The sequence below is a fragment of the Podarcis tiliguerta genome (assembly GCF_965153285.1).
Source record: "Podarcis tiliguerta genome assembly, chromosome: 8".
In the NCBI taxonomy this organism is placed as follows: Eukaryota; Metazoa; Chordata; class Lepidosauria; order Squamata; family Lacertidae; genus Podarcis; species Podarcis tiliguerta.
Genome location: NC_139541.1, coordinates 55,193,557 through 55,212,813, shown reverse-complemented (window position 1 = coordinate 55,212,813; position 19,257 = coordinate 55,193,557). Strand labels below are relative to the sequence as shown.

The 19,257-nt window shown below is 45.6% G+C and overlaps 1 protein-coding gene across 2 annotated transcripts; it reads right to left on the bottom strand.

Annotated features, from left to right (window-relative positions):
- Positions 1-12,922: 12,922 nt before the first annotated feature.
- NDUFS5 (NADH:ubiquinone oxidoreductase subunit S5) lies at positions 12,923-17,928 on the bottom strand. Of its 2 annotated transcripts, none has more exons than XM_083453186.1 (3): positions 17,800-17,928; positions 14,780-14,997; positions 12,923-13,267 (listed from the first exon to the last, which is right to left on the bottom strand). In XM_083453186.1, the coding sequence occupies exons 2-3, from the start codon at positions 14,993-14,995 to the stop codon at positions 13,163-13,165; spliced, it is 321 nt and encodes a 106-aa protein (XP_083309312.1). In that variant the 5' UTR covers positions 14,996-14,997; positions 17,800-17,928; the 3' UTR covers positions 12,923-13,162. The 2 variants fall into 2 exon arrangements, with proteins under 2 accessions (XP_083309312.1, XP_083309311.1); XM_083453185.1 differs by having other exon boundaries at positions 17,804-17,927.
- Positions 17,929-19,257: the final 1,329 nt, after the last annotated feature.

Genomic DNA, 19,257 nt, shown 5'->3' with positions numbered 1-19,257 from the left:
TGAAAAGAATCCCAATAACCTGTGGGACCACAGCAGCTTCCTAAAAAAGCACCATTTAAGCTGGGGGCAGAAAGCCCATACTGCAAAGGTGTGGCACACAGAAGGTCTCAGGGTTGATCCCTGGCATTTCCAATTAAGAAAGTCAGGCAACAGCTTGTTTTATTTATTTTCATTTAACGAAATGTGTCACTTAGTAAAAGCAAACAAACCTCTAAGTGGTTCACATAAAAAAATATAAAATATTCATAAAGAGAATACCAATAAAATCGGCAGACTTGGAAAAGCAAGCATAATCAAATTATGAAAATATAGATAAGAATGAACAGAGATGGGGTGGAAAAGACCCCAAGACCCCAAGGAGCTACTGCCAATCAGAGTAAACAATGCTGCAATCGATGGACCAACCGTCAGGATGAGGCAGCTTCCCATTTGACAGTGGGACAGAAGATGGTGGGCTCTCCTTCACTGGAGGTTTTAAAGCAGAGGTTGGATGGTCATCTGCCAGGGATTCTTTAGTTGTGATTCCTCTATTTTCAGGAGGTTGGACTAGATGACCCTTGGAGTCCCTTCCAACTCTATGAATTATTTTGTGCAACATCCCACAGAAATGAGCAGATGCTCCCATGCTCTTGCACAGCTTCTCATCTTTCTGAGGTGAGCCGGTGGTGGGATGGGGGAAAATATGTACGCCTCTTGGAGAACTTTAAAATGACAGCTTCTTTAGGACAAGGATAGGATTTCCTGTTGACCTCCTGTGTTGAGAGTCAGTAAACCTCTAAAAGCCAACTGCTGTGAACAAACAACAGAGAGTGGTTCTTGCTGTTTGGTGGCAGAGTGCTGACCCAGCGTTTGTTTTCCTAAAACAAGCTTGTTCTGTGGGATTAGGTGGTGTTATGCCCTCTCTCTCCCATGACGGCTAACCCCCTACATGCCGACTCTTCATTGGCTTTCGCTCTGTTCTTTGCATCCACAGAGATGTTTCTTTTCTCAGACCAACAGCGCAGTGAGTACTTACATAGAGACCCACCCAGGGACCAGCAAGCCTCCTGAAAGGACTACAGAGTCAGGCATGGGCATAGCCATGTCTATATGTATTTAAAACACCCAAAGAGGTTTTCTGAGGAAGCACATGGTGAAGCTGCCGCCACTACCACACTTTCCTTCCTCCTGGATCCAGTCCAAGGCCTTTAGCATTAAGGCAAATCCTCTAACACTCCGAGAGAGAAGTGTGGGATTAATTAAAAACAGTACAGACTAAACATTTATGCTAATTCACATAACACAAGGCAGGACCTTACAAGATCCGCTTACTTTGTTAAGAACTTTTCCCAAGGAAGTTCGGACTTTGGCCAGGCAGCTTTCTGAAATACCATTTCAAAGGAAACATACTTTAATTACTGACAGCCCCTGGAAACCCAGCCAGGTGGGCGGGGTATAAATAATAAATTATTATTATATTATTACCTCCATTTGGGTACCTTCCATCCTGATGAAGAGTTCAGGAGAACTCAGAAAGTTACACACTATTTTGTGTTGTTTTGTCTTAAAATTGCTCTAATGTGGTGATTTTGGAACACTTAAAATTGGTGATTGCTTTTAAAAAATATCTTCAAATACCAGACCAACATCCACAGCTGTTTCATTTTGCTCAGCAAGAACTGTATGATTTTTTCCCTCACCCTTCCATGAACTGTTAGGTGTCACTCTTCTTCTGTCCCTTTCTCAATCTATATTTTTCTTTCTTTTTTCTCATTAGCTCTTAGCTTAATCCAACAACTGGAATTGAACTCCAGCTGCAACACCGCCCCCCCTCAATTGGCCCTCCCTGCTGTGGATTTCCACAACGCCCCCAATCTGCCAAGCCTAATGGCCGTTTACATTTTGAATTGATCTGTAAGAGTCTCTTGGGATGCAAAAGCCTTTCAAGATATTTAAATATTTCCTCTAGTACTTGGATTGTGCTTGATTGGATGACTCAAACCGGAATGGATGCTAGCAAATGCTGCAAGATATGATGATTTTCTCTCTTTTTAAAAGAGCTTAGTCTTCTCTTCCTTTGTCTTATTTTAAGTGCAGTTTTCCCCTCACATTCTTTGTGGCAAACTAGCAATTATCACGACAGTGTGTGTCAGCCTCTGGAAGTGGCATCACACTGCAGCTCTGTTCCCCACTGTATTTTTTCACTTACTGGTTCGTCATTTATTTCAGCATCGTTGAGGCAAATGACTTTGCACAAAGGCAAAATGGCCAGTCATCACCTGGCTCTCGAGCAAAGTTGGACATTTTGCTCTTTGCTCTGGGAGTCCTACTTGACCCTTAGTAATTTAGGTTGGACTGAGGTTGCTCAGCAGCATGCCAGTAATAATAATAATAATAATAATTTATTATTTATACCCCGCCCATCTGGCTGGGTTTCCCCAGCCACTCTGGGCGGCTTCCAAAAGAATATTAAAATACTGTGATACATCAAACATTAAAAGCTTCCCTAAACAGGGCTGCCTTCAGATGTCTTCTAAAAGTCTGGTAGTTGTTGTTCTCTTTGACATCTGGTGGGAGGGCATTCCACAGGGAGGGCGCCACTACCGAGAAGGCCCTGTGCCTGGTTCCCTGTAACTTGGCTTCTCGCAGTGAGGGAACCGCCAGAAGGCTCTCAGTGCTGGACCTCAGTGTCCGGGTAGAGTGATGGGGGTGGAGACGCTCCTTCAGGTATACTGGACCGAGGCCAGGGTGGGGATATGGGCTCGCTGCATACTCCAAGGCACACCCTCCTTTATTCATCCTGCCATGTTCCAGGACTGAGTCCTCTGGGTAAAAAGCCAACCACGGCATTTCCTGGGTCTCCCCTATTTTTCTTTAGTGGTTCTGAGCTCGGAGCACCAGACCCTCCAAGTGTCCCTATTTTTCAGGGATGTCCCTGATTTAGAGAAGCCGTCCCAGTTTCTGATTTGATCCCAGAATGTCCCACTTTTCTTTGGATGTCCCTATTTTCACTGGAGAAATGTTGGAGGGTATGAAGTTATCCAACCCCTGAGCCATCTGAAGACAATCCTGTATAGGGAAGGTTTTTTTTTATGCTTAATGTTTTATTATGTTTTTATATATGTTGGAAGCTGCCCAGAGTGGCTGAGACAACCTAGTAAGATGTGTAGGGTATAAATAGTAAAATAATCATTATGGAATGGGAAGTCCCTATTTTCATCGGAGAAATGTTGGAGGGTATAGAGCACCATTCCAGAGTTTGCATACAGCCAGACTGGGGATGAGTTTTCAAAGGGAGTACTAAACAGATTTGGGTCAATGGTTATTTATATCATTCACAGCCTGCACCAACATTCAGTACATCCCCTGTTTCCCTTCTCATGGCAGGACTCTTTGATGTCTGTTTTTATTATTTTTTCCTCCAGAGCTGCTTTTGGTCCTCCTCTTCAAACTCTTTTCTGTTCTGGCATCTTCCTAATCCCCCTAACTGTGTTTGTAAAGAGAAGAAGAAGAGGAGGAGGAGGAGGAGGAGGAGGAAGGGAGCTTGCTGGGCAGCCTTAGGGCAGAGCAGGAGAGAGGCTGGCCTAAGGAAAAGTTAGGAATGTGCCATCGGTGGGCACAGTTCAGTGATTTTGCTTAAAGGATCAAGTTTCTGTCCCTCATTAAGGCAAATATATGTGTCAAAGCATATGGGTGATATCTGCTGAAATCTGAGGGCCAGAGCAATCAGATTCTTGGTTGTAGGGCACAGTTCAATGACTGGCAAAGCCAGCATTATATATGCAAAACAGCAAGCATGTAAGTTTGTATAATAGAGCAAACTCCATTTCACTCTTTAAAAACCCATTTCTACTGTTTTATTGAGCCATTAATAAAGTTGTATAGGTTAGACTATGTCTGGCCTTTACCGAGCATTCATTCTGATTTTTTTTTTTTTTAAAAAAGCAGGTTATATGACAATGAGCATCCATTCTGATTTGCTTCTGTGGTGTTTATATGTCTTCCCATTAATATTTCATTTATTTATGCACTTTTCAAAGCATTTCCCGTCACTTTCCAAACTGTAAAAATTCTATGGTTTGGGTATCTCTCTCTCTCTCTGATTTGTTGTATTGTGGCAAGAGAGTGTTCAATTCACTTTAACTACACAAACCTCAAGTTCCCATATACATACCTCCGTACTCTTCTCTCTATCACGCTGGTTGATGATCTCCAGCGAGCTAGGGACAAACGTGAGAGTTGTTTCCTAGTTCTGCTGGATCTCTCAGCGGCATTTGATACAATCGACCATAACATCCTTCTGGACCGTCTAGAGGGGCTGGGAGCTGGGGGCACTGCTATACAGTGGTTTCGCTCCTTCCTCCTGGGCCATGTTCAGAAAGTGGTGGTGGGGGATGAGTGTTCAGACCCCTGGGCTCTCACTTGTGGGGTACCTCAGGGTTCCGTCCTCTCCCCCATGCTTTTTAACATCTATATGAAGCCGCTGGGAGAGATCATCAGGGGGTTTGGACTGGGTGTCCATCAATATGCAGATGATACCCAGCTCTACCTCTCTTTCAAATCAAAACCAGTGAAGGCGTTGAAGGTCCTGTGTGAGTGCCTGGAGGCGGTTGGAGGATGGATGGCGGCTAATGGATTGAAGTTGAATCCTGACAAGACAGAAGTACTGTTTTTGGGGGACAGGAGGCGGGCTGGTGTGGAGGACTCCCCGGTCCTGAAAAGGGTAACTGTGCCCCTGAAGGACCAGGTGCACAGCCTGGGAGTCATTTTGGACTCACAGCTGTCCATGGAGGCGCAGGTAAATTCTGTATCCAGGGCAGCTGTCTACCAACTCCACCTGGTGTGCAGGCTGAGACCCTACCTGCCTGCGGACAGTCTTGCCAGAGTGGTGCATGCTCTAGTTATCTCCTGCTTGGACTACTGCAATGCGCTCTACGTGGGGCTACCTTTGAAGGTGACTCGGAAACTACAACTAATACAGAATGCGGCAGCTAGACTGGTGACTGGGGGCGGCCGCAGAGACCACATAACACCGGTCTTGAAAGACCTACATTGGCTCCCAGTACGTTTCTGAGCACAATTCAAAGTGCTGGTGTTGACTTTTAAAGCCCTAAACGGGGTCAGACCAGTATACCTGAAGGAGCGTCTCCACCCCCATTGTTCTGCCCGGACGCTGAGGTCCAGCGCCGAGAGCCTTCTGGCGGTTCCCTCATTGTGAGAAGCAAAGCTACAGGGAACCAGGCAAAGGGCCTTCTCCGTAGTGGTGACGCCCTCCCATCAGATGTCAAAGCGATAAATAACTACCTGACATTCAGAAGACATTTTAAGGCAGCCCTGTTCAGGGAAGTTTTTAATCTGTGATATTTTAGTGTATTTTTGGTTTCTATGGAAGCCGCCCAGAGTGGCTGGGGAAACCCAACCAGGTGGGCGGGGTACAAATAATAAATTATTATTATATTATTATTATCTATGCACTTGAATCCCTCCTGCGAAATACTTGCAGTCTGGAGGCATCCTAAAAGCACTTCCCTGTTTGTCAAAGTTTGAAAATGGAAAATGTGCCTTATTTGCCTAATGCATACAAGCTGCAGAATTTGGATGTGGAATTACCTTTTCACATGGGCTATCCCATGGCCACCGTTCTTATTCTTACTCTTATATATTTATATCCTGCCTTTCCTCCCAATAGGACTCAGTGAGGTCCACAGATAAAAATAAGAACCACTAAAAACAGAAAAAAATCAATAAAAAAATTAAACATTGATAGAAATAAGATGAGATACATATATGAAATCTATTAAAACCATACCAATAAAAACAGCACAGCACCATACCTTTCATTAAAGCAGTCCCCCAAAGCCTGTTTGGAAGGGTCTGCTGCACAAGCCCTGTTGAAGTGGAGAGGAACCGCAGAAACCTGCAGAACAAGTTCACAGCCAGAGCTAAAGTTCTGTTAGATGCTGCAGTTGGTGCACCCTGGGAACTGGTCTTCCCTTGCTCCCTTCTAGTGAACGCTCCTTTGGTCTGTCACTAACAGGGGAAATGGAGCATCTGTGTCTCCCACCAATGAAACTTTGACAGGGGCACACCAAGCAGCTTCCTTGCTGCAGGACCCATCTGTGTTACAGTAATTAATCCATCTGGGACCTAACCAAGGAGGGAGCGGCCTGCACCTTCCAAAGGGGAGCGATTTCCGAGGGACGAGTTGAAGAAGAAGAGGAGCCACCAGCTGGTCTGTTGGAAAGAAGATGCACCTTGTAGGGGTGGTCCTTTACAACAACATCTTAGCTGCACTTCCACTTCACAATTGGAAAGAAAGAGGAATCCCTTTCTGCATAATGGAATCACTCCAGCTCGTTGTAATAATAATAATATTATTATGATAATTTATTATTTATACCCAGCTCCTCTGGGCGGCTCCCAACAAAATATTAAAAACACGATAAACATCAAACATTAAAAACTTCCCTAAATAGGGCTGCCTTCAGATGTCTTCTAAAAGTTGTTTATTTCCTTGACATCTGATGGGAAGGCATTCCACAGGGCGGGCGCCACTACCAGTGGCGTAGCGTGGGTTGTCAGCACCCGGGGCAAGGCAAGTAATTTGCGCCCCCTAACCCATGGATTTGCGCCCCCTAACCCTAACTCCCAGATGTTGCGCCTGGTGCGGCCGGCCCCCCCCCCCCCGCACGCCCCACGCTACGCCACTGGCCACTACCGAGAAGGCCCTCTGCCTGGTTCCCTGTAACCTCACTTCTCACAGTGAGGGAGCCACCAGAAGGCCCTCGGAGCTGGACCTCAGTGTCTGGGCTGAACAATGGGGGTGGGGACGCTCCTTCAGGTATACTGGGTTGAGACCGTTTAGGGCTTTAAAGGTCAGCACCAACACTTTGAATTGTGCTCGGAATTGTACTGGGAGCCAATGTAGGTCTTTCAGGACCTTGAATAACCTTGGGTGCCCTTTCCTGACCCCTTTTGCGGTTCTCATAGAATTGTAGAGTTGGAAGGGATACCAAGGGTCATCTAGTTCAGCCCCCTGCAATGCTGGTTCTGACATGTCCCATTTGAGGTGCAGCGACCAGAATGATATTCAAAGTACCACAGATTAGTGGAGTGGCGTTATGATATTGGCAGTTTTAATGCTGAACTGCAGCCCCCATCACGCCATCTAACACATCTGTGCTGGCTGGGATTGGTGGGGGTTGTAGTCTAAAACATTAAGCGAAATAGAATGGAGAAAACAATTTTCGCAGTCAGCACTTCCATCAAAACTTCCTGCTGCGGATCTGCTCCTGTTATAAAACAGGTAGACTATTACATGCCTTTTCACAAGCACCCCTCAAAGCATTGCTACTCCATGCCTGGAATGCAGGTGGAACAAAAAGAAAAGTGGTCAGGGCATGAAGCACCTGATCTGCCTTGTCCTGTCCCATTTTCCAATAGGTCTCTGGTTTTTTTATCTTGCAGCCTCATTGCAAGGCCAGAGCGCAGCTGTGGAAAGGCAGCCTGGCATAATTAGCTGCTTGCTTTCCTCTGCGGGCAGCGGGGGGAATTAACACACTCAGCCAAGTGAGGATTTATCGCTGACTACACACAGTGTGAGGACGGGAGCATTATGCTCATGACTGTGTTTGCAGAGAGAGAAAGAGAGAGAGAGAGAACACACTCTTTGCTTTATATTAATGGATCCTGCTAACCAGCGGGAGGACACTTCTCTTTCTCACACACTCAGTTAAATCCAATCATTCTGCTTTTTCTGTTTGCCACCTTCAGAATTCTGGGTTTTAAATGCAAAATTTTGAAGGAAAAAAAAAAGGGTGTTGGGTCTCTAACAACCACCAGCCACACACTAACATACATACCTTAGATAATGTTATAACATCTCATGTATGACACACACAGGAGAAAATGTACAGGTATTTGAATTTTTTCCTGTTGTATTTCTTAAATGTGTCACACACTCACACCCTGTAAAATTCATTCTTAATGAAAGAAACAAGTCACACAAGGGTGAAGATTTAGCAATTAAAAAAGATCAAACGCACAAGGTCCTGCTTGGCCTCTGCCTTATCCATTTTCCCTCCTCTTATCTTCTCTGGAGCTGGGGGTGGCAGGCAGGGGGCATTTCTAAGGCTGAATGATTTGTACTCCCAATTTGTTTCAGGAACTTTCCACATTAGTGATAATATCATCACAGGGAGCCCAGTTTTGCTGGAGGGACTCTGTGCTACAGGGCACTTTGCATGCAAAATGAATCCTGACCCAGTGGAAGCTGTAATAAAATGTTGCAGGAAAGAGTGAGTCTCTTCATGGTCCTAGCCAAACATGCCCTCTTCCAGGATACTTATTTCAGCCTCTACCAACCTGGCGCCCTCCAGTTGTTGGTGGACTACAACTCCCATCAGCCCCAGCCAGCATACTTTACTATTTTCCACCACCCCCGCTAGCCAGCATTGTGCACACACTGAGCATGTTCAGTCCTCGTTGGCTTTTTTCCCTAAACATTTACTGTATTGTATTGCTGCAATCTTTGGATTTCCCCCAAACATGCTCAGACATCCTTCTTGAGAGAGAATGGGGGCCATTTTGGCTAGATAAGGGTCCATATTTGGGTCCACTGGTTGGATATTAGTAAAGGACCCCTGGACGGTTAAGTCCAGTCAAAGGTGACTATGGGGTACGGTGCTCATCTCGCTTTCAGGCCAAGGGAGCCGGTGTTTGACCACAAACAGCTTTCCTGTCATGTGGCCAGAAGGACTAAACCATTTCAGGCGCAACAGAACACTGTGACGGAAGCCAGAGTGCACAGAAATGCCACTTACCTTCCCGCCGCAGTGGTACTGGTGTGCTTTCTGCTAGGTTGGCAGAAGTTGGGACAGAGCAACAGGAGCTCACCCCATCGTGTGGATTTGAACCGCTGACCTTCCGATCAGCAAGCCCAAGAGGCTCAGTGGTTTAGACCACAATGCCACCTGCTCCCTTGAATATTGCTTTAATATTAGTATATGGCAGTTGTAACGTGGGAAGTAACACACACACACACGGAGGATTTGCAGTACTGCATCAGTCTTGGATTTGCATGGGCAAGAGAAGGAAAGTTTTAAAATGATGGTTTTAAATAACAGCAGAGAGTTGAGTAAAGGAAACCGAAAAAGTGATTTTTTTAAAATTGCAGAGTAAATGATGATGGGGTAACACCGAGGGAAAGAGTGACAGTTTAAAACAAGGTTTGAGTGCCATGAGAATGGAGCTGGGAAAGGGTTAGTTGTGTTGTGTTAGTTTCAAATCATAAAATTGTAGAGTTGGAAAGGACCACAAGGGTCATCTAGCCCATCTCCCTGCAATGCAGGAAGTTCAGTTAAGGCATCCATGCCAGACGACCATCCGGTTAACAAACTCCAATGAAGGAGAGTCTACCACCTTCTGAAGGAGTCCATTCCACTGTCAGAAAGGTCTTTCTGATATTTAGCCGGAATCTACTTTCTTGTAACTTGAAGCAATTGGTTCGAGTTCTACCCTCCAGAGCAGGAGAAAACAAGCTTGCTCCATCTTCCATGTGGTAGCCCTTCAGATATTTGAATATGGCTATCGTATCTCCTCCCAGTCTCTCCTCTTTTCCAGGCTAAACATACCCAGCTCCTTCAACCATTTCTCATAGGGCTTGGTTTCCAGACCCCTGATCATACTGATCTCCCTCTTCAGGACATGTTCCAGCTTGTCAACGTCCTTAAATTGTGATTCTCAGAACTGGACACAGTACTCCAGGTGTGGTCTGATTAAGGCAGAATAGAGTGGTATTATTATTGTTATTATTATTATTATTATTATTAATACCCCGCCCATCTGGCTGGGTTTCCCCAGCAACTCTGGGTGACTTACAGCATATATAAAAACATTGTAAAATATCAAGTATTAAAAACTTCCCGATACTGGGCTGCCTTCAGTACTATTACTTCCCTTGATCCTTACACTAGACTACTTTTGAGGCAGCCTAAAATAGCATTAGCTTTTTTTGCTGTTGCATCACTGTTGATTCACGTTAAGCTCGTAGCTAGATCCTTTTCACATATACTACTTGCAAGTCAGATGTCCCTCATCTTATATTTGTGTAGCTTGTTCTTCCTGCCTAAGTGCAGAACCTGACATTTTGTTCCCACTGAAATTCATTTTGTTAGTTTTGGCCTAGTTCTCCAATCTGTTAAGTCAATCTTTAATCCCGGTTCTGTCTTCTGTGGCACTCTTTGGGTACGGTCAGTCAATGAGCTACAAATCCACCTAACAGTAACTTCATCAAAAGCCTTACTGAAATCAAGATAACATTTTGTCTACCGCATTATCATGATCCACCAAGCTTGTAACTCTATCAAAAAAAAGAAATGAGATTTGCCTGGCGTGACTTGTTTTTGAGAAACCCATGCTGGGTCTTAGTAATCACAGCATCCTTTTCGAGGTGATCACAGGCTGACTGTTTAATTATCTGTTCGAGGATCTTCGCTGGTATCGACATCAAGCTCACCAGCTGGTAATTACCTTCCCACAATCATGTATTGCACTCCTGATACCATGTATTGTCTTCAACATGAAGTTCTATATTAAATACAGTAAATTTGAAAAGGTATTTTGTGACCAAGCAAACATCCATATATGTGCAACCTCTATCAGCTGAACTTACCCTTTTAAACTGGACAAGGTAACTGACAGGCTTGCTTTTAGGGTTCTATTCATCTTAAGGTTACAGGGGGTGTCTGCAAAGGGCCTGCATGGTAGAGGAGGAATGCATGGAAATTGGGGGGGGGGGGGAAATCAGTGTGCAAGGGAGAGTTGAGAAAAGTGAGTAGGGTGGAGAGGAAAAAAATGGGGCAGAAAAGGAGGTGGCATGGACTTGGGGGTGAAACTGAAAATGGATGCAAAGTGGGGCTGCAGAATATGAGAGTAGTTTCAGAAATGGAGTTGGGGAAAGTGAAAAGCAATCTTAGAAGTTGCATGGGGTGAGAAGGGGAAGCTCTATGGCAGCCACCCCAAAACTTAGTCCTCCAGCTGTTTTGGGACTGCAACTCCCATGATCCCTAGTCAACAAGACCAGTGGTCAGGGATGATGGGAATTGTAGTCCCAAAACAGCTGGAGGGCCAAGTTTGGGGGTGCCTGCTCTATGGGCTAATATAAGGTGGGAATGGCAGGGGGTTGGGTAGCAGTGTGAGCAGGGACACAGCCCCTATTATTAATCTTTAGTATCTACAGAGACAGGCAGGCAGGCTGGGGCGGGGGGTGGGAGAGCGCCTGTCAGAAAGGTAAACATGGAGCAACCAGGGAACTGTGTGACTTTATTGAAGTGGCAGGTAAGGTTTAACAGCAACATTTCCTTGCTTCCCAGCAGATGACAGATGACAGTTCTAGGCTGGTAGGTATGGCAGAAGGGAACAGAATCCCGGCCTGGAGCTCTCTACCTGTAAATAAACATGAGTTGATCCAGCTAAAACTGGCCCAAATCCTAACCTGGAAATCTCAATACAGGTATTGCAGAAGACCAGGCAACCAAACAGCTGGTCCCTGCATACCTCAGACTTGCAGAACTACATGACAGCTCCTAAAATGATATAGCTGGCTGGCTAGAGACTGAGACAAGGGATTTGAGGAAGACAAAAGGGGGTTCTGAGAATTCCACCAAGCATGAAAGCAGAAGATTGGTAGAGACCCAAATGCACAGAGGCCTCCTGTTTCCCTGAATGAAATCCCAGAAGCCTTTCGCCTCCTCCAGTAATAAAACTTCCCACGTTACTGAGTGGCAACAAAACAAGAAACTCTGGGCAATTTGGTAGCCTTTTTGCCACAAATAACTATTGCACACTCTCTATGTTAGAGAGTGGGACATCACTCTCTGAGAATTCAATTACTCAACAGAGGATCCCCACTTAAAGAGGTCTGTAAGAAGGAAAATGGTTGCTATTTATTTATGCAGGGCCATGAGCGTGTGCTAGGCACCATAGAGGCTGTGGGGGCAACACCCTCTGTCCAATGGCCCTCTGCGAGAAAAGATGTGAATTTGTAACGCAAAAGAGGAAGGATCAAGGAAGAGTCTGAACAGATGGAAGTGAACAAGCCGAAAGGAGAGGTTAACGCAGGGCTACTCAAAGGGGAAGAGTCCAAATGACTCACACACCTGTTAACTTGACATGGGCCACAACTCCCACCCATGGTGCAAGAGGACTGCCCAACAGACTGTAGAAGCCCACTGGCCATCAGTCCAAATCCATTTGTTTTCTTATACTGCACTCATTATTGGAACCCCAAAATATGTCTTCTTCATGGCAAGCTTAACCAAGAGGAACATGAGGGAGCTGGGTTGATGCACAGAGATGGGAAGACTGCTCTAGACCCAAGAAGTAGCAGAAAACATAGAGATGGGAGTGCATGGGTGGGAAGCAAAGGATCTGACAGAACCTCAGCACCAAACTAGAACTGGGCAAGGTTAAAAACCTCACTCAGCCATGAAGCTTATTATGTGACTTTTGGGGGCAGTCACCCTCTCTCAGCCTAACCTCTTCCACACATTTTTTCTGAAGATAGGAAGGGGAGGGCACTGTGTACCTTAAGCTCCTTGAGAGAAGACAGGTAGATATAAATGTAGTAACAGACAGGCTTGTCTGAGACAGCAGGAACAAGTGGTGGAAGGAAGCTAACATTTTCAGCACCTAGATCGGGATGCAGAACCTCTCTCTTGGGGGTGCTAGACTACAACTCCCATCAACCCTGACCACTAGGCTGTGTGGGCTGCTGAGAGTTGGGATCCCAGCAACATCAGGAATGACAGATTCCCCAGCCATGTTCTCTGACTGAGGTGGTCACCTTCCATGTTGTGCATTCCACACTTTCACAGATTCCAAGGAAATGGCCACTTGCAGCTCTGTAATAACAAAGATGGGGGGAAAGAAAACGACCTCAAGCTTAATGTTCAAGACCCAAAGAGGCAGTTTTATTCAAGCCAGGAACAGTCTGCCACTTCACTAGACACACAAGAGAGGAGCAGTTGGCAGCTAAAGGAAAATGGCTAAAGTCAATTGTCTCCACCCTGACCAGAAGTTGTTGATACATTAGTGATAGAACTCTTAAAAAAAGAAGAAGAAAAAGGAAGAGAGACTGGGAAGTGACTCCTGCTCTGCTTCCTCCAGGGTAAGCAGCAGAAGTTCAAGGTGTGGAGTCAAATTTGCCAGAATGGTTGTCAGGAGGGGTGTATTTTCCCTCCTTTATCAGCTTCTCCCTCTGTGCTTGAATCGCCATCATTCGCTTCACCTGCCAAAGGAACAGAAGAGAGAGTTGGGATGTCACCTTCTGAGTTAAATCTTGCCCTCTCCAGCAGGTCAGAGCACGTAGGGATGTGTAAAGGAGCATGTTCCCATTGCTGAAGGTCTCAGATTTAGCACTCCCTTTAATGTGCTCTAACTCACTGGAGGGTGACCAGATGCAAGGGAAAATGTGGAACCCCTTTCCCTTTAAAAATTGTGCAAAAGAGGAGACTGCTTTGCCACTCCTTTGTGAGGAGTTGCACCTGCCCAACTCAGATCAGGGTGGGGAGAGAAGGGGGGAAACAGACATACACAAGATTTTATTTAGAGTGGGTTATAAGCCGATCTTGAGTTCAAATAGACTGACAACTCTGCTACTCTCAGTCTTGCAGTTCTGTTCTTTAGATCAAAGTGTCAGAATCTTTCAGCATCAAGGTGCAGAGTGAGAGCCAGGAGGTACCTTACTAGCGAAAGGCTTTGATGGGCTCCCACACATGGCTGCCCTCCAGATGGCCTGCTATTCTCTACTTGCCACAAAATGATCTTAGTCTGCCAGACTCCTGAGGTGCCTGCATAGCTGACCAAGATGTTCACGCTGCACTCTCAGCTATGGAGATGTGGGAAGCCCAGTTAGGGATGGGCAGTTTTGTTAACAACAGATGGGGCTGGGGGAGGGAAGGAAGAGAGGAGAGAGGCTCTGAAGCAGCAATACCTCATTCCCGTTGCATGATGAAAACATTCAAAGGGGTGGGCCAATTACATTGAAAGATGGCAACAAGCTGCAGCTTGCAAAATATTTTAACTTTTCTCCCAGCTTACATCCACAAACCCAACGGAGTTTACACTTTGGAAATCTACCTGCTTCCCCCACCCCGATAGCACCTCAAAAGGTGTCCCATATACTGGCAAAATGCATGAGTCAGAATTTACCAGGCCATTTGGTCTGACTACACTGCAAGGCAGCATCACACATCAGCCCTGCCCCTGGGGGGGTCAACCAATGGATCCCCGACACTAGCGCACAAAACGCAGAGCCTGCTTGCAGTTAGCAGCATATAGAGTAAGGGCTATTCCCTTACCCCAAGTCAACCACTTGCTTTGAACCTCAATTACAAATCAGTTTATTACACCCAGACTAACTACAGTTGTGAATTACTCTACCTCTCTAATGTTCTCACTGCAGTGAGAAGGGGAAGCACAGCTGCTTCTCTTTCCTTTGCCCCTCATGTTGGGAAGACAAATAGTAGCTCTGCATGGCATCAAGGATGGATGGGAATATAAGAGAATTCTGCCTTTGAAACGAGCTGCCTACTAATAACTTCTGCCCAGGGAAAGCAAACTTACTACATTTGCATTCTCCCCCAAACTGTCCATACCATCTCTTTCAAGCAGCACATGGGAAGAGACAGTCAACTTCTGCAGATACTCCAGCAATAAGAAAAGCAAACAGACAACTACTTCCTTGCACACAGATGCACACTTGCTGACCCTGGGTCCCTGCTTCAGGTCTCCCACTCACCATTTTTTTCTTGCTTAGACATTCAGCAAGATCCTCCATCTCCTGCTGGCACTCCTTCTTTGCCCTTACAGATCCAATGCCATCAGAACACTCCAGCCACTCCTTCTGAAAGGCAAAGCACAAACTGGCCTGCTTGTGGGGCTGCTTGGAACTCCCGACGAGCAACCACCTGTCAACATCAATGCCCAGCTGGTTCTGGAGATCGAGAAGTGGCATGGCTGAGAGGGGGAGAAAAAACACCAATAAAGAAATGATCCTAAATGTGCATAGCTAGGTGTGTAGCTGAAGAGTAGCCAGGTGACTCAGGAAGAAATCCTCCTTAGGGGGAACATTAGACCAGGGGAGAGAGAAGCGGGAAGTTCTGGGAAGAAAGGCTTTAAGGTGAGCATGTTCAAGCAGGAACAAATTAATCTGATGATTGACTGCCTTCATCTTTGAAGTGGCAGTGGTGGATAAATAAAATATTCCAGTTTAATATGCTCGCTTTTCTCCTTTTTTAAAAAACACCGCCTAACACATCCTCAAGTGGAGGGTATGGATAACACACTAGGCAATGTCTAGGAGCTAGCAGAGGTGAGGTCAGCTAGCATCACTTACTGTACCATTGCACCAAGTAATGAGGAGCAGGAAGTAGGGCTACAGCCACAGCACCTGCCCACACCTTTATGGGGGGTGAAAGCCCACCCAGGGCTGTGTGCTAGCTCTGCACTACAGTCTCCCCCCCCCCCCACTCGCACCAAAACAGGGGTGACACCAGCAGACAGGGTAATTATGAGGTTTTCAATGATACAATCAATCTTTAATGGGGAAAAACCTTCACAGTCCCTAGGTTACTCAATGGCAAGGAACACTGACTAAGAGGCTGGAGAAATGAAAACTGGGTGGCTGGGAATGGAACTGAGTGGCTAGAGAAGAAGTACAAAGGAAGAGACACATAGACAGAACCACTCCACTGTTCGGTTAGGTCATTCCCCGAGTTCACATTGAGAAACTATTTTTAAATGTCCCTAGGGACAGAAGCTAGAGCTGACCATAGAAATCAATGGAGAAATCAAAGATTTTAACACAGCTAGGAATGGGCAAAAGTGTGTCCCACAAACATACATGTGTGTGCATATTTTTTTTATTTCTCAAGAGATTTGGAAACAGTTTGAAGAAGAAAAATTGCTTGTGATGTGAACATTCATTGTAGGTTTTTTGTGTCTGGTTAATGCTGACAATAAGGAGAGGTTTCCATGTCTAGATAATTCTCCCCCTGCCCCCCCCCCCATAATGCTGATGGTTTCAAAATAATAATTCCATAACTGGTAGAAATCCAAGATACATTTAAGGACTTAATGGTTATAGCACCATACTGCTCCCTCTCTAATGCTGAATACACTGCAATTACCATCTGGAGAAAATCACTGCAATCATATTTCTAAACTCCCTGTAAACTGATACACTATTTCATTTATTTCCCACTCTCCTCTCAAAGGAGCCCAAGATGACAAACACTAGAAAATATGATTAAAAATAAAATCAAAACATATTCAAATTTTAAAACACATGTTTCCAAGTCATGTTCCTGAAAGGGCCCACTGAAACAAAGTTTTCAGGAGGCATCTAAAACAATATAGTGAATGTTGCTGCCTCGTGTCAATAGGAGGGGAATTCCACAGCTAAAGCTAGAGTGTTGCCACTCTAAAGGAACTACTCATAAACTTGGATCCAACACTGTATGGCACTTGTAGAAGTTAAAGTTTTGCAGATCAAAGTGGCACGTCGGTAAGGTAATCCCTTAAGTAAATGAGTCTTAAACCGTTATATACCAAACTGTAAAATCTGTGAGCTTGCCAAATACACCTGAAACATTTACATATTTAAAGCAAGCTTAAATCCAATGAGAAGATGTTTCAAAACAATTCATTTCCCTCCAAAATTCCCCCACCAGACTTCAAAATACAGTGGTACCTCGGGTTACATATGCTTCAGGTTACATACGCTTCAGTTTACAGACTCTGCTAACCCAGAAATAGTGCTTCAGGTTAAGAACTTTGCTTCAGGATGAGAACAGAAATCGTGCTCCAGCGGCGCGGCGGCAGCAGGAGGCCCCATTAGCTAAAGTGGCGCTTCAGGTTAAGAACAGTTTCAGGTTAAGTACAGACCTCCGGAACGAATTCTTAACCCGAGGTACCACTGTATTCCCAGACTACATCCTGCTTCACATCCACACACCCGGCTTCAAAGCAAATCTGGGAGCAGGGCCAGCCCTACCATTGGGCAGACTCAAAGGAGATGGTTTAGCCTCTGTTGAAACAGGCAGCACATGGTTAGTGCATCTAACCAACCCAGTGGTTGCCAAGGTGGGTTACCTAGGGAGAGGAGGAAAGTGGGCAGCAGGGGGTGCTGGAGGTGTAAATAACTATCTGACTTTGAAAAGTTTGTTTCACTGAATCAAGTTCATCAATTTTGTTGAATGAATTAAACTAAATATCTTTAACTGAATTTTGAATAAGTATGCAATTAATTGTTACTGTTTTGAATTTTATTGCGGTATCTTCCTTAGTGGGCCGTACAAACCGCTGTTCTGAATAACGCTTTTTATGGGGTATGGTGAGGGGATGATCCCAAAAAAGATTTGGGAACCACTGCTCTAAACCATTCTTACGGCATATTTGTTGCCAGGAGGAGGAAGAAGAGCGGAAGGGGCTTTCTAAGCTACCTCGACCAGCCTGGGCGCTATCATGCACCAGGGACTGAGGGGAGCCTCAAGGAGCAGCAAACTCTTCTGGGGGCGACCCTCCCTCAGACTACCGCCCACCCTTCCGCCAAAGGCATAAATAGGTAACAGACCCCAGAACCTGCTTCAAGTAATGGCTCTGAATTTTTATCTTGCAGGAAACTTTGCTACACAGCTTGTCCCTCCTCGCCGCAGGCAAACGGGGTGGGGGAGCGAAATGGATACCCTTCCCACACAACCCCCCCCCCCATGCTCCTTCCACCTGGGTAACAACACCCCCCCCCCCGGCCTTCCTTACCTACCTGTCCTTGCGAGCGTTTGCGACAGTGCTGCCGTCAGGCGTGCCCCTCGCTTTCACGACAGTCACGGCTGGACGTAAAGCTCCTTGCGAAGCTTGCGGAGGATTCCGCTCAGATTACGTGTACGTGAGACACAGAGAACAGAAAAATGAAGAGTGACTCGCCGTCTCGGGAGTTAACTTCCGGGCTTACATTGGATAAACCATTTTTTAAGAACGAATCTCCTCGCCCTCTGCCGGTGGGAGGGAAGCGAGAGCGGGCTGAGAAAGCCAGAACGTGAACGGGCAGCCGGCGTGTTGGACGGTAAGGTGTAATGGTGAGCGTTTCGGATTAAGACCTGGGTGATCAGGGTTCAAATCCCCATACATCTCCCCTGCCTAACCTACCTCGCAGGGTCGTTGTACGGATTAAATGAGAAAGGGAATCTCCTTAGAAAGAAAAAAAGGTGGGGTATAAACGTAATGAATTATTATTATTATTATTATTATTATTCAGGTTTCTAGTTTAATTTTGTTCAGTAAGTTGGTTTTTAAAGAATTTAAACACTAGTCCTGCCGACTCGCACCCAGTTACAACTGTGATCTATGAGGGTGGGCAGGTGTGGCTGAAGACAACGTAATCTGCATTGTACTCCAATGTTAACGCTGCAGGTCAAAGGTGGGGCTGAGGCCAGTTTGGATTTCCATCCAGCCCAATCCTTATGCCTGAAGAGAAAAGAGGAGGATCCCTCGGGTTGTAATTGAGGTAGGCAGATGCCCTACTTCTCAGAGGACAGACCTCCGCTCTCACATTGCCACAGCTCTGTTATAAGACCAGCTCCACCAGATCATAGCTGTCAACGTTTCCCTTTTTTAAAGGGAAATTCCCTTATTCCGAATAGGATTCCTTGCAAGAAAAGGGAAAAATTGACAGCTATGCACCAGATTCTTCCTAGCTCTGGACTGTTTCCATTTCAGCTACCAAATAACTTTGTAAGAATTGGTACCTGAAGTATGCTTCCCCTCCCCCCGCCATTTCCCTTCCCATCTTATTTCCCTTTGGCCAGTGAAGTCCCCCTTGCCCTGATGTGCTTTTCAGCTCTTTCCTTCTTGCTGTTCACATCAGCACGGCTCCATTTATATCAGATTTGTTTCTGTTTGTGTACACACCAGTCAGTCCATGTTGGATTGGGCAGGAATGTCTTTATCCTGTGCAAAGGTGTTCAGATCTTGACTAGAGATGAATGAGGAATGGCGTAAGGTTTGAGAAACATAATCATCAAACACTAGTCTTTTACAATAAAGTAAAGGATACATACGCATTTTGGATAGCCTTCGTGTGAACATGGATTAAAAAACCCAGCACTGGACAGTGAGCCAGTGTGATGTAGGGGTTAGATTGTTGGACTAGGACCTGGGAGATCAGGGTTCAAATCAGTCACTGCTTCTCAGCCTCAACCTACCTCACGAGGTTGTTGT

What these genes read in the sequence shown, in the direction of transcription:
- NDUFS5 (XM_083453186.1), bottom strand. Translation starts at nt 14,995, where the DNA reads ATGCCACTTCTCGATCTCCAGAACCAGCTGGGCATTGATGTTGACAGG. An exon ending in GTCTAAGCAAGAAAAAAATG is followed by an intron (nt 13,268 to 14,779) that starts GTGAGTGGGAGA and finishes TTCCTTTGGCAG; the next exon opens with GTGAAGCGAATGATGGCGAT.